This window comes from Kryptolebias marmoratus, linkage group LG12 (genome assembly GCF_001649575.2).
Source record: "Kryptolebias marmoratus isolate JLee-2015 linkage group LG12, ASM164957v2, whole genome shotgun sequence".
Taxonomy (NCBI): domain Eukaryota; kingdom Metazoa; phylum Chordata; class Actinopteri; order Cyprinodontiformes; family Rivulidae; genus Kryptolebias; species Kryptolebias marmoratus.
In genome coordinates, this window is record NC_051441.1 from 16,310,005 (window position 1) to 16,324,098 (window position 14,094).

A 14,094-nucleotide genomic window follows, 5' to 3' on the forward strand; every position below is an offset into this window, starting at 1 on the left:
GTTTTGCTACAGTTGCTGTCATCATGGGAATAAATGTCATTCATTTTGGACTTTTAATGGTATTTTTAACCATTCTTTTTCCAGCTTGGAATGAGAATACAACATACAGCTTTAATGAATTTTAAAAACAAGAATCGGGAGCACGACTTTGAATTTATTGTGGATTTTTTCTAATCCACACAGTGTTAAATTGTAAATAGTATTGACATACATTCACCTAAATCTTTAAATAAGAGGTGCTGAAGGTACTGAAAGGCCAATCAGCATCTCATTGGGGGGCATGACTGACTGCAGCTGGTACTACTTTCTTTTTGCCAGCATAAAAAAAAAATGAGAAAAAAAAGTTTGACAGCACTCATAGCATTACCCAGAGCAAAGAGGAAGATCTAAGGAGGAGATTAAATTGGTTGGAATATTCATCAACAACCGAAGCTCAAACCTACAGTGAACTAAACTGCTGGAACACCAGCGTATCTGTCCACAGTGGAGCCAGTTTGACCTCTCCATGGGCTGAGAGGAGGCCGACCAAGAAAGAAGCTGCTGCTCCGAAAGCGACACCTTCAAGCTCGACTGACATATGCTGCTGCCCACGTAGACGAGCCAAATGCCTCCTGGAGAAATATTTATTGGTCAGACGAGAAAAAGACTGAGTACGTGGGGGAGTAGAAGTGAGACTTTTGAATCTAGGAATACAGTATCAGCTGTCAGGCACGGTGGTGGTAGCATCATACTGTGGTACTGATACAGGTAGATGGGTGTTTGAACAGGTCAAGGACAAAGAACAGTTCAAATAAACCATTAAAAGTGCCAAATTATTACAACATTCATGCCATGATGAGTGTATGTAAACCAACTGTAGTTCACACTTATATATATATATATATATATATATATATATATATATATATATATATATATTTGCTCCTTAACAGTTGAATTCTTGAACCTGAATGTTTTCTAATAAATTTCTTTCTCTTTTTTTTCTTTCAAAGAAAAGTTTGATAGCTTTTTGGAAATGAAGTTTAAAAAATGTGAATATACCAGAAAAAAACTAATAAAAATTCAAAAAACCTAAGAGAAATGTTGCTCAGGGCCACCTGTAAAAAAAGATTCCCAAAAAAATTTGACCCCTTTGAAAGGGAAAAAATTGGCTCAAGATGTTACCACAGAAGAAGAACTTCCCACAGTCGGCTCATCGCGCTCGGTTTTTGACCAAGTCTCGAGGCGACCTTGTTTACATCGCAGGTCGCGCTCACACAGGATGTTCTGTAGCTCCATCATATTGCTGCGCGCTTGTTTTCCCATCAAACCTTTCTCTCCCCCTGCTGCTCCAGCAGGGCAATTAGATGTGTTCACAGATGAGCATTTATTATTCATGGCACCTCAGACGCTCGCACATCCGTCAGCGCTGAAGCAAGTCACACAGGCGCGGCAGGGAGCCATTGGGTTCTGCGCGAATCGACTTCAAAACAAGACGACACGAAGGCATCGGGACATTCACGTTGTGGTTTATTAAAACTGCTGGCGATGACGCCGTCCTGCAGGGGCTGAAGAAGAGCACACAGCCCCGGTGATGAGGTACAAAAACGCAGACAGAATATGGCAACATAAGGACACTGGGTGACAACGTGTTGAGCACACAGCGGCATGGCTTCTTCAGATTACATTCAGCTTTTCGCATTAGCAATGACAACAGCTAGAAGTAGAATAAAATTAACTAAGACGTCACATGCTCACAATATTCACAAAGTGGTTAAAAAGGACCACAGTTTGTTTGACCTTTCACAATAAAACTCTGATGAGTGGCCGCCATCCTACAGAGTCACAAAACGCAAAGAGAAGCTGCTCCTCTGTGGTTTCACCAATCAGGAAGCGAGAACTTTAATCTGCGAGATTTTCTAAATGTTCAATCAGAAACTCTGAAGGGTGCTGAGAGAAATAATCTCATTTTCTTTCTAATTCAATGAATGACGCAGAGGGGATTGTTCACAGCGCGTACCCAGCAGAAGTTTGTTAAGCTGTGTTTCTACTGGAGGATTCAGGTGGAAATACGACCCAGGAAACAGCCCTGTGAGGGAGGCCGAACCTTTCAGACTACCCTGAACCTTCGGGGTGGTGGAGGGGAAGCACTAAATACTCCCGACCACAATGTTCCCAACAGCAATCCAACCAAAAAGGTGTGTTTGAAAGAGCCGAGGCAGACGCCGCTGTTGGTTTGTAAAAAAAATCTACATTTCATTTTGACACTGAGGGAATAGGGATTATTTCAAACCATGCAAGCGGTCCAAAAACAAACCTTATAAGTTCTGCATCCTGAAAATTGTTCTTTACAGCAGCCACATTCAAAAAAACAAACAAACCAACCTTGACATAAAGACGTAGTTGTTTAATTTCTGTAGATTGTATAGAGTATTGGATGAGAGGAGGCAAATGTGGCAAAGAATGGGAGCCTTAGATTAACTGCATGGTAAATTTTTGATAAAGAGATGCCACTGAGTTCCTTATCAATGGATCACATCGATGCTTTAATCACTCAAAACGTCTCTTTATCCGAATGCTCACCCAGGAAATACTTAAGGATTTACCGCGGCTGTCCAATTTTCTCCTGCCGGTTAGGCTCTTTCTCCCTAAACACACATCGCACATCTTCATGAAATACATCAGCACTTACCTATTACATATAAAAGTCAAGCTTGATACATGGTAAAATGTCTCCTACCGATTTCTCGTGAATTCGCCGATTTAACGAGGATGGAGCTCTGTGAAGTGTGAAATAAAGTTCCCGAGGGAGCAGACCTGGCTGTTTAGCTGTGGGCTTTGAGTCAGGCAGGGAGGAAGATTATGTTTCTTTGTGTGAGATGGGACAAGAAGGACAAAGACCTTTGTCTCACCTGACATTAAAGTGATTGTTCACATCTTTTGAAGCAGGGTTCTGTGGAAAGGTTATGAACAAATAATATACTACCTGTTGTAGCGAGGCCTTTGAACAACCTCTTTGGATAAAAAGAGTTTCATTCTGGGGGGACTGTAAAAGTTTATAAAACCGCTATGAAAGCTTTAAGACTGGAGTTGTTTTAGGTTGTTTTTATCTGGGATTAATATGTCTATATTTACATTTTTAATGGCCGTAATCCACTTTTCTCTGTGTTTAAACTGATAAATACAGCCGTGTGCAAAGGTTTTGAGGCAGCTCGAATTTCTTCATACTTTGATTCGGGTTACGTCTCTTCAGCTTCATTTAAACAAAAAATGGAACTTTTTCCCTAAAATTTGTAGTGATTTTACTGGAACAGGAGCTAAAACTGATATGTGGCTTGAGGTGTTGTGCCAAATTATTCACAGAAATATTCTGTTTACCATAAAACATATCTAAAAATTAAAACAAACAGCTTATTGATTAAAAGGGGACCAAAAAAAATTTATTTAAAAAGACAGCAGCAGCACTTATTTCTTCAGTTCTTAGGGAAATATTTTAACACAATTCGTCAAATTAGCTATTCCTCAAACAAAATCTAAATCTACGTGTAATATTGTTCTGCTTAAAAGGTGCAAGAAAACAAGGTTAGAAAAGAAATTGGGAATGTAGGCAGACGCTTCGCTGGTTTGATGCACATCAACTCAAACCAGCCTGACGTTTTTCTTGGCTCTAAGAGTTCGATCCCACCTTAAAGTCGACCGATTGCAGTGCGACGTTTTCACTAAGTAAGCTCAGTTTCTGAAGCAAAATGAGAACCGACTTGATCCGTCACGGGTCAGCAGGCCCGTTATAAAGCATTTAAAATATCTTGCAGTACTAATAAAATTGTAAAAAAATAAAATAAAAAAGGCTGTATGTGGTATCTGGCCCCGGGAACCTTGAGCTTGGCACGTGCTCTAGAGCGTAACAAGTTTAAAAGAAGTTTATTTGCTGTAAAACACTTTTGTCTCTTCTCGCCTCGTCGTCTCTCCGCTGCTTTAAAAACGAGTTTGTGTCGCCATAAAGGTTAAAATATGTAACAGAAACAAAACTCCACAAAGTCTGGATAATTCTGAATTATTATTATGACTACTGTGATTGGAGGGCAATTGTGTAATTGCCTTGTTTGTCTGTTAGCAAAATATCTCATGAACCACTGGATGGATTTTAATTTAACTTTTTTTTTCGTCCACAACTGACCAAGTTTTGGAGTCAAGATGGCAACTTCGGCAAACAAAAACAGGTATGTTTCAGTCAATTTTCCAGATATTGAGCTAAAATTTGGTGTTGTAGTAGCTGACAGTCCTCCCCACCCCATAATCTGAGCGCTAACAGATCGCACCACCGCTGTTTAAAACTTCGGCATGCAAAGCGGTGGGCGATATGCATTCAGTCAAGGAATGCTGCTCCAGCCATATTGGCCTGATTTGATCATTTTTCTGTCCCATTCTGGAGACAAGCTGCCGTCTCGCTGCGACTCCTCAGCGGGTCAGTGTTGAGTAAAAACCGGCGCCCATCAGCAGAGCTAAACCTCGGTCTTAGTGGACACAACAAACCATGACTGAAGGAAATCTTGGCGGTTCGGGGCTGTTCGCTTCCAGGGGAAACATTCAGGGTAACATGGCTTTGGATAAAACTTAAGCAGATGACACGACAGGTCAAAAAAATAAATAAATCTACAAAGAAACAAAATTTATACTTTTTCTTTCATATCAATGGTTAATGTGTCCTCGAATTAAAAATTTGTAAGCAAAATTTCTGACTGGCTGCCAACTACCACGTGCATTTATTTTTTTAACTTATGCAAACAGCCGAAGTGACTGAAAATAGATCAACAACGGCGACGTCTATGAAAGAGCTGTGTAGGTCGACTGTTAGGCAGTTAATATCTAAACTGAAAAAGACTTGGAAACGGGGTGCATAACAGACTACGGTCCGCCGGATGTGGGTCAATCATGCCTCAGGCCTCCACTTGGTTCTCGGCGGATTCAGCGGAGTGCTTTGTTTACACTGAGTGCGTACCCGCATTTCAGAATTGCATATCCATATATCTGGAAAACTGCCCCAGCTTACATAGTTCAGGGTGACTTATTTTATAGTTCACCATGAGTACCTTTAAATCAATTTAGGCTTTGAATGGCACCAAATGAAAATATTCTAATAGGCTTGAAAGAACAACCGCCTTAGTGTCTTCACATGACTAAACTTAAATATCACCAGCACAGTGATCACTCTGGCACAAGACTGCTTCATGCTGACACCACGACACGCTCACAAAACTTTAAGACAACAGTGTAAGTCAATACATTTAGATTAAATAGCTTTAAAAACCCTCCGGGCCGACAGCAGTGAAAACGTCCGTCAGCGTTGACGGGCGGCTGCTGGGCCCAGCCCGGACAGAATGCAATGAGTTCTGGGGACTTCATCCCCGCCCCCCCTCCGAGACTGACGGGATCCAATTCACATGCTTCTCGTGCAGCGCGACTCAAAGTCTCAAAGCCCGAGAGAACGTCTCCGTCACGGCCCGAGAATGCTTTGCTGTGTCGCCGTTTTGGGACAGAGAAGACAGTCATCCGTTTCTGAAGGAATGTGTGTTAAAACTAAAAGTGCTACTAAGTGTGTGTGTGGAAGGTTTAATCTAGTTTAGGGAAGTTAGTTTCTTTGTCAATAAACCAGCTGCAACGTGCCTGCGTCGGGTTGATGGCGTTTGTCTGCTCTTGCGTGCAGAAAATGGCAGCATACGTGTGCGTTTTACAGCGATGCTGACAAACGCGGAGAACTTGGATGAGGCTGACGAACCGCGAGGTGTTGACACATAGCTGAGACTGAACCTGTCAGGAAGTTGGCTGAAGTCAAACTGGCACACAGATGGCCATGATGCTGCACTTTTCTCTCTGGGTGTGTGTGTGTGTGTTGAGGGGAGAGAAAAAAACTGAACTCTTATCACGAGAGGGAGGTTTTTCTTTCCCCATTTCCAATGGAAGTAAAAAAACAAAACAAAACAGAGCTGATTCATAGGACAACAAGCCGAGCCGCTCTTCATCTGCTCTGATATCTGTGTGTCAACAAGCTGATGCTCAAATACAAACGAGTAAACCTCTCAGAGACGCTCTGAACACACTGTCTGCTTCTCTCTGCAACCAGACGAACAGAGAAAAACGCAGCAGAGCAAAGGGAGATTAAAACATGAATAAAATAAGAATTGGTGCAGTGAGTCGGACTTCAGTGGGATCATTGTGGTCGGAGAAAAACCAACGTGTCACTGATGGTTTCTGCTATAATGTGGGAACCAGTCCTGCTCCCAGGACATTAGATTTTGTATAAAATGCTGCTGGTGTAGTTAAACCCAAAGCTGCTGCTGTTGGCAGCCTGCAGGTACTGCTGAGCGATGAGCTGGCTGAGGTACAGCAGGATCTGGCCGTCCTCCTCGTCCAGCCCCAGCTGCTCCTGCAGGAAGGAGCGACGTCTAGCCTCGACGTCGTCGGGCCCCTCCGCGGGGCTCACCGGCAGGTGGAGGTGGTGGGTGAAGGTGAGCAGGAAGGCCTTGGCCGCGAGGCGACACAGCGTGCTCTGGACGTGGAGGAAGTAGGTGGAGCCGCGGCGGATGAACGTGCGGTGGTCGGCCACGTTGGCGAGCAGCTGGCCACGGTAAGGCGGGCAGCGCAGGGTCTTCATGTCGACATCCAGGATGGAGATGTAGCGGCTGTAGCGGGACAGCGAGTAAAGCATGCTGGAGCCCACCGGGGAGGCAACTCTGTGGCAGACAAACATATTTATATGCAGAATTTAGATGCTAATAAAACTCACTCTGTTAAACCACCTTTAATATCTTTATACTTAGAGCCAGACTTTCTTTAATATCTTAAAGTGATCTTGATCCATAATTTTCTTTTTTAGGGATTCTGAAGGTCTTTTCTTTCCAGTCCTTGTACCTGACCTTGAGAGCGTATTATATAGCAGCTTAAAGGAAAGTGATTAACTGGAGGAATAGAAGAACAACAAAATAAGGAAAAAGCAAATTGCAAAAACCTGACAAAACTTAAAAAATTATCCTTTTGTTGTCCTGTTGTTGTGTTTTTTTGTGATAGGCCGGTAAAGATTCAATTTAAAATTTAGTATTTTCTAAATAGACTTTTCTGTGTTGACACAACACTGGTTCATCCCTTGAGTTAGGAGCTTTTTTTTTTTAAATGTCTGAAGGATTTACGGGTCAGAGTTATGTAGTTTATTAAACAAACAAAGAAAAAGAAGCAGGTAAAATGACAGGAAATGGGTAAAAAAAAAACCTTTGGAAAACCTGAATTTTTTATCAAAACCATTTTGAAAGTTTACAAGAAAATATCGCTGCTTAAAGGAAAAATTTGCGAGAATACTCAAAAAGTGAGCAAACAAACATTAATCCATATTGTTCTCACATTCCTTTCACATAAATACTCATAACTATCAGATAGATTATGTGACAGAGTGGAGTTTTAATAAATGTCTCGATATTATGGAACATAAATATAAACGGATGTGCTGGATTTATTTGTCTGAAGCCTTTCTGAATAAAACTGAACTACATGAACAAAAATGAGTGAGATGAGCCTCTCATCGTGTTTACGCTGGTTGGTTCGTCCTCTCTTTGTAACTTCACACGCTGTGGAAATCTAAAGTCAAGGCCGTCTTGAGAAAAGAGATAATTGAGTAAAAAAGAAACCGATGGACCCAGATGTGCAGCTGAATAGCGTCATGGATGGCTGAGTTAGAGAAAAGTGCAACAGAAACGAAGCGCAGCATCAGAACAAACCCTGACAGAAACACAGCATGTGATGTGGAGAGAGAGAGCGAAGAGGTAGGGTCCTTCAGACTGAGATGGGTTTTTATAATTCAGGGACGCACTTCAAATCAAGAGCAGTGAGCTGCGCTAGCACAGAAATACTCAAATGTAAGTACGTTTAAAACAGTTCAAGATCACAACCACTCTGATGTGTAGTTTGATGGAGGGCTGCTCAATATCTAAGTCTTTTTTAATATCACAATATCAGTGTGCAAAATGTCAATACTGCAAAGAATTTCAAAAAACTGCAGACACAAACTGCATGCAAAAACACAAATTGGGTAATTGGATGAACCCCACTCCTCTGAATGCCCACAGCGACACACGGAGAGTGTTGAACACGTTGTAATGACAGAGCAAGGGCAATTATCATAGCAAGGCCATCTGATTATTACTATTTATAACCTCATCAAACACAGCATATTTTGACACCATTAGATAGATCTTTTAAAGACAAATCCAACGCAATTGGAATTTTTAAAATCGGTCAACTGGTTACCAATTTATTGTCAAAAAATGATCCTCGGACTGAGTCTAAATTAATACAGTTCCTAAATAGGCAGCAGTAGAAAATCCTGTGTTTAACTTCCTGGAACTGAAGCTGAGGAATCGCTCTGATTGGCCATAAATTTTCAGGTTATTCCTTCATGGATAACACACGAGCAAGGCAGTCCGAAGTGCCAGCTCTCCGCTTGGCTCTTTGCCGACGTCTGTCGCAAAATGTTTGATTTCATCTGAGTTGAGACATGAATGAATGAATGAATGAATGAATTAGCTCGATCACTGCCTGACCCAGTTAGCTACAGCTCTACAGTGTGTTGTTTATTTAACGGATTAAGAACATATAGAGGATGAACGGGTTGTGAGTGTACAGGTGGCCTTGCTAATTATCACAACTGATATCATTATTTCGATATTCAGCAGTAATATAAAAAAAGAATTCATGGAGACTTTAAAATATATAGATGAGCATTCTTGCATAAAGAAAATCTAAAGTAGGCAGCAGTGAACTGTCTGTAGTAGATGCTGCTTTTCTTGATAACAGATTAAGAAAGTGCAGGAATGGTGATAGCAGATTATATTTTAAAAATGTCAAATATCGGCCGATAAATCCACCAACCTTCAATTTGATCAACTCCACCTTGAAACTTTAAATAAAAGGCCACCTGGAAGGGGTAACACTGAGAAATGAACGCCATCTTACCTTTGCAATCCAATGAGTTTCCACCTTTGTAAGTCAGTGAGGGTGAAGGGACACGTGAGCCACGCCTGAATCCTCTCCCCGCACTTCCCGGGACTGGGGAGGAAGAGCGCCAGCGCAGCGACCAGCCGGCGGACTCTGCCCTCCTCTGACCCGAGCACCACCAGGGTTCTGCCACTCAGCAGACACCACAACGCCTGCAAGGCGAAGGGATACTGACGCACAAACTTCAAAGCACTCTGAGCAGCCTTTTTCCTCTGGCGGAGGGTCAGCGACCCCCCGTAACTGAGCGGCGAGGCAGCCCTGTCAGACCCTGTGGAGGCGCTCATGGTGCAGTCCGAGCCCTCCTCCACTGAGGTACGAGAAATCGCATCCCCAAGAAGGCCCACAGGAAGCTCCAGGCCAGCTACGGGACTTTCAGGGCACGGAGAACCCACGGTGTATTCATCTTGGACGGGAAGGAGGGCGTGGGGTTCCTGGTTGACCACCAGGATTTGGGAGGGCGTCGGATGAGAGTTTTGTCGTAGGCAAAGCACGGCGTCAGGGGTAGGTGCCTCGTAAAGGAAACGCTCTTGGGCGATGCAGCATGCTGTGTCTATCGGAACCAGCAACTTGGACTCGCTTCCTGTGTCGCGCTCACTCAGCTCAGACACCACCTCGAGCAGGGACACGGGGGTCTGGTCCTGTCCCTCGCTCTCATCCTCCCCTGCCGTGGTCTCGACTTCTTCGCTGCTACTTTCCCTCCCCAAATCAGCGCTTTGGTCAGGTTCAGGGGTCAGATCAGAATCAGGATCGGGTCCTTCCGAAATCATACTGGCCAGACTTTCGTGCTTCTCTGCTTGATCTGCGCCGCTCTTATCGCTGCTGAAGCTTCCTTTGGTCTCCTCCGAGCTCTCCTGAGTCTCCAGAGTCTGGTCTGAGGGGGAGGACTCCAGATGGCCCTCCCCGAGTCCAAGCTCACCTCCCTGAGCAGCAGTGGTCTCAGACACAGGGTCGAGTGGATCTAGAGGTCTTGACGGATCAAGAGCCTCTGGTCCGAGCACAATATAGGGTGGATTTAAGTGCACGTGGTTGTCTATGGAATGATTCACAGCACAGAATGGTCTTAGTGTTCCTGTTTCACTCTCAGCGTCGTCACTGAGCTCCTCCTCAAACAGGAAGTTGACAACTGTCTGTTTCCTGCGCAGCGACTTGTCCAGACACCGGGTGTACAGGTAGCACAAATCCCCCCGGAAACTTCTCTCCGCCTCCTTCAGAAGCTCCACCGCGGCCTCGTAGAAAGTCTCTTCGCACAGCTCTCGGAGGTTCTTCAGGCGCTTGTCGAAACACTTGGCAGACTTGGCTTTGATCAGCTGCGGCGTGTAGGACGGCCTACGTTTGACACCGTCATCCTCTTCCTCATCCACCTCTCCTTCATCTCCGTTGTCATCTAACTGACCCTGTCCCGGTCCTCCTTTACAGCCCTTTTCAAGGTAACGAACAGGTTCGGCGAGCTTGGCATATTTGTCTAACAGCATCTCGCACTCGTTCAGGCACTCGGTCATACACTTCTGGCAGGTGACGGCCTGAGGGTCCCGGCGTGGACGGCGATGGTAGGAGCAGATCTGCTTCAGCAGGTCCCTGTGTTCGTAAATGCACTTTTCCACATTGGCAAGCTCATTGGCCTTCTCCACAGTGTGGGCGGAGTAAACGCACTGGGGCCCCGCCTCCCTCTGAAGGCCCTCCTCCCGCTGCAGCACAGAATGGGTGTACCTGCGGAGCAAAAACAAACAGGGATGCTCATGTGTTCAGGGAAATATGGCCGGATAAAGGAGAAGCGTCAGTTTAACAAATCACAAAAATACCATCAGGGTTAGTTGTTTGTTTTTGAAATTGCAAGCTGCAGGGTTACAAAGATAATAACGAGTCCCACTTCTTGTGTTACATTTAGTCTTATCAGTGGATTGACTACTGCATAAGTATCTTGAAAACTGCTCAACAGTTTACTATAAACGTTTGGAGAACACATCATTCTCCAAGGATGTATCTTTATGGTAACAGCTACACACAGTCATGATTAAAAAAAGTAATTTTATGCTCCTAATTTCTTACCAGATCTTATATGTGAGTAAATAGACTTTTACACATTTGCCTGCCTAATGCTTTGGTATACAGAAGGGTTTCTAACCAAATCAATGCCTACAAGATCCTGAAGCTGTAAAACAAACTCAAATCATTACCCCTCCACCGCCGTGCTTTCTAGTTGGTATGAGGTGTTGGTGCCGATGTGTCGTTGTTGGTTTTTTGCCAAACATGGCAGAGTCTTGACATTAGTCTCATTTGTTCAAAGTTCACCCCAGAAAACTGGGATAAAATCAAAATTTTTCTTTTTTTTTTAGAAAGGAGAGTTTTTCCAAGTCTTCCAAACAAATCCTGCTCGTTCAGTACTTTATGTACTAATACTTTAATATTTAAAGGGCACTTTCTGTTTTGCGTAGTTTGTTTTGTTTTTCAGGTTGTAGAAGTACTTCTGAGAAATCAGGTCCTTATCTCCTGCGATCAGAGGTCAGAGTACTCTCTGTCTGGAGATGTGCGATGAAAACAAAACAAGGTCACTTACGTTCAGCATGAGATTGCAAGAAAATGCAATTATGCTACATCTAAAAAACTCAAGGGAACCAACGTTTATGGATTTTTACACCACATCCCGTTTGCCTTGGACACTCACACAGACTCGGTCTGTAGAACATGAGCCGTTTTCTGACACCGTTTTGCACACAGATTGGGTTGTAACTCAAACCGACGTCTGTGTTGACAAATCAAAAATCAAAAGAAAAATTATTAATGTGACGTTTGGAGATATGACTACACAATATTTGAGAATTTTTAATTTCTCACGTTCCCATTTTCCGAGGCATACTTCAACTTTTTTCCATCTTTAAAAAAATCAAATTATCCTTTTGGAATACCAATTGGGGCTTGAAGACCCTGAGACAGAGTTCTTGGGACTTATGCACCGTCTCTCCTACACCCTGAGGTCAAACTGGGATAAACTTGCTCAGACATTCACTCCTGGGCAGACAAACCTCTCTCCTGACACTTCTAAATCATTTTTTTTCTCATGTAAAATTGAAACGTTAAATGCTATTATTAGCAATAACTGTTTCTCAAGATTGATGCCGATATGTTTTTCGCTTTAATATTGCCTCAAATCACTCCAGAGCTGCAAAACTCTGCTTTTATAAAGGAGCACGCACTGCAGATGATCAGTTAATCAATGCATTTGATTAGCGGCGCTGTGCTGCTATGTACCCTCTTAACCTCGATGGAAGCAGCAAAAGTACTCAAAGCAACAGGTCATGTTGTTGCTCATGTGAGTTTGTCTTTACCTGATAAGGATAAGGTGATTTGTATTGGGTTTCTTCCCTTGTCTATGACTGTGTATTCAAAATTAATCTGTTTCTGAACCCCATATGGTGTTGTAGGTTAAAATGATTTGTTTTAAAACTCTTACTCAAGGTCCTGGAGCTTCCTCTGGAGCTCCTTGGCAAACGCTCGCCTGTTCCCAGCTTTCAGACACTCGGAGGCCTGTGAGAAGCGAAGGGAAAGCTCCTGAAACTGCAGCATGATCTTCCTCTCATCCGCTGCGACGTACGCCATGCAGAAAGGCCGCACAAAGCCCCTCGCCTCTAGGTCGTAGAGAGTGAAGTGGTGGACGTAAGCAAATGCCCCCTCCTTCGAGTCTCCCAGCACAACCCTGGAGTCCTCCACGAAACTGAGCCTCGGGTAGCCACTGCCGGGCGGGTGCCCCACGAAGGAGGCCTGGTAGTCCACCGACATGATGCGCAGAGAGAAGTAGTTGAGGTCGAAGGTGCCACAGATTTTAGGATCGTCTGGGATGGTGAGGAGAGGCTGGGGCCCCACCTGCTCTGAGAACTCAGAGATGAGGATGAAGTCTTTGGTGAACTTGGCGTAGGAGGTTTTGGCCCAAGGGTTGGAGTCGGCCAGCGGATGGAGGGGGATGGAGAACTCCTCTGGGAGATCCCAGGGTTCTGGGTTCGTCTGCCCGTAGTCATCTTCTTTGGTGAAAGCTACCACATCCGGGGAGCCTATCATAGTGTTGTAACTGAGAGAGGCATGAGAAACTGCAGCAGAGCTGTAAGTCATAGAAAAGCTGTCAGAGCACAGCAGCGAGGGGCAGACTTAGCCTCATAAAGTCCAGTCACACCGAGCATACTGGGGCTGGAGGTGCTGATCTGGGATCTGGTCCACAAAACAGCCCGGTTCTTTCATAAGACAGTAAAATGAGCACCAAATCCAGCTGTGACCCTGCAGTGGTATGTCAGTGAGGGGGGATGGATAACTGGACCAAAAAAATACAACCCACAGCCTTTGTTAGGAGCAGCAAAAAAAAAAAAAAAAAAAAGACGAAGCGACAATTATTAATGACAGCGTCCGAGCAGACCGTCACAAAGCGCCGAAGAAGAACGTCCGTCCTCCTCTTCCTCATGTCTCCGGGCGTCGTGTCCGTCACATTACCGAGGTCTGGGCTTCAGCCCGGCGTGCGGGTAAATAAACAACAAAAAACAAACAAACACCATTTAAAGACAGAAACGCTTCGCTGGCTGCTCTCATCCAGAGACAGGCGCCATGTTTACCCAGCTGGACGCTGCCTGGTCAGGTGACTTAAGCCCCGCCCACCCGGAGGAAATTCACTTATAAATACAAAAAATTATAAATATTCACTGTTCGCCTATTTATTTATTCATTTCACTAGGTTTAGTTTTACACATATATGGGCACACTGTTCTTATATGCCAGAAGTTAACTTTTTTTTGTCACAAATGTTTTTACACACTGAACGTTCAACAACAACAAAATTAATCAGTTTAACTTTAAAATGTGCTTTTCATTAACTCTTTTAATATCCATTTAACCAGGTCTTTAAACCTCAGTGCCTACATGTATTTACACTCATCATATATTACCTGTTATCCAGTTTTTTCTACACGCAAAACACTTAATGAATCTAAATGATTTAAAACAGAATAGGAAATTTGCTACAGTACTCATGTCCTGACTAAAGAATGGCCCATTGATAAAACGGAAAGCAAAAATAATTTGGGAAAACAGTAAATT

General features: G+C 43.8%; 1 protein-coding gene across 1 annotated transcript; it reads right to left on the reverse strand.

Annotated features, from left to right (window-relative positions):
• Positions 1 to 1,492: 1,492 nt before the first annotated feature.
• smcr8a (Smith-Magenis syndrome chromosome region, candidate 8a) lies at positions 1,493 to 13,691 on the reverse strand. The gene is made up of 3 exons (XM_017416476.3): positions 12,470 to 13,691; positions 8,980 to 10,728; positions 1,493 to 6,710 (listed from the first exon to the last, which is right to left on the reverse strand). The coding sequence occupies exons 1-3, from the start codon at positions 13,120 to 13,122 to the stop codon at positions 6,266 to 6,268; spliced, it is 2,847 nt and encodes a 948-aa protein (XP_017271965.1). The 5' UTR covers positions 13,123 to 13,691; the 3' UTR covers positions 1,493 to 6,265.
• Between the last annotated feature and the right edge of the window lie 403 nt (positions 13,692 to 14,094).

What these genes read in the sequence shown, in the direction of transcription:
- smcr8a (XM_017416476.3), bottom strand. Translation starts at nt 13,122, where the DNA reads ATGACTTACAGCTCTGCTGCAGTTTCTCATGCCTCTCTCAGTTACAAC. An exon ending in AGGAAGCTCCAGGACCTTGA is followed by an intron (nt 10,729 to 12,469) that starts GTAAGAGTTTTA and finishes TTTGCTCCGCAG; the next exon opens with GTACACCCATTCTGTGCTGC. An exon ending in AAACTCATTGGATTGCAAAG is followed by an intron (nt 6,711 to 8,979) that starts GTAAGATGGCGT and finishes TGTCTGCCACAG; the next exon opens with AGTTGCCTCCCCGGTGGGCT.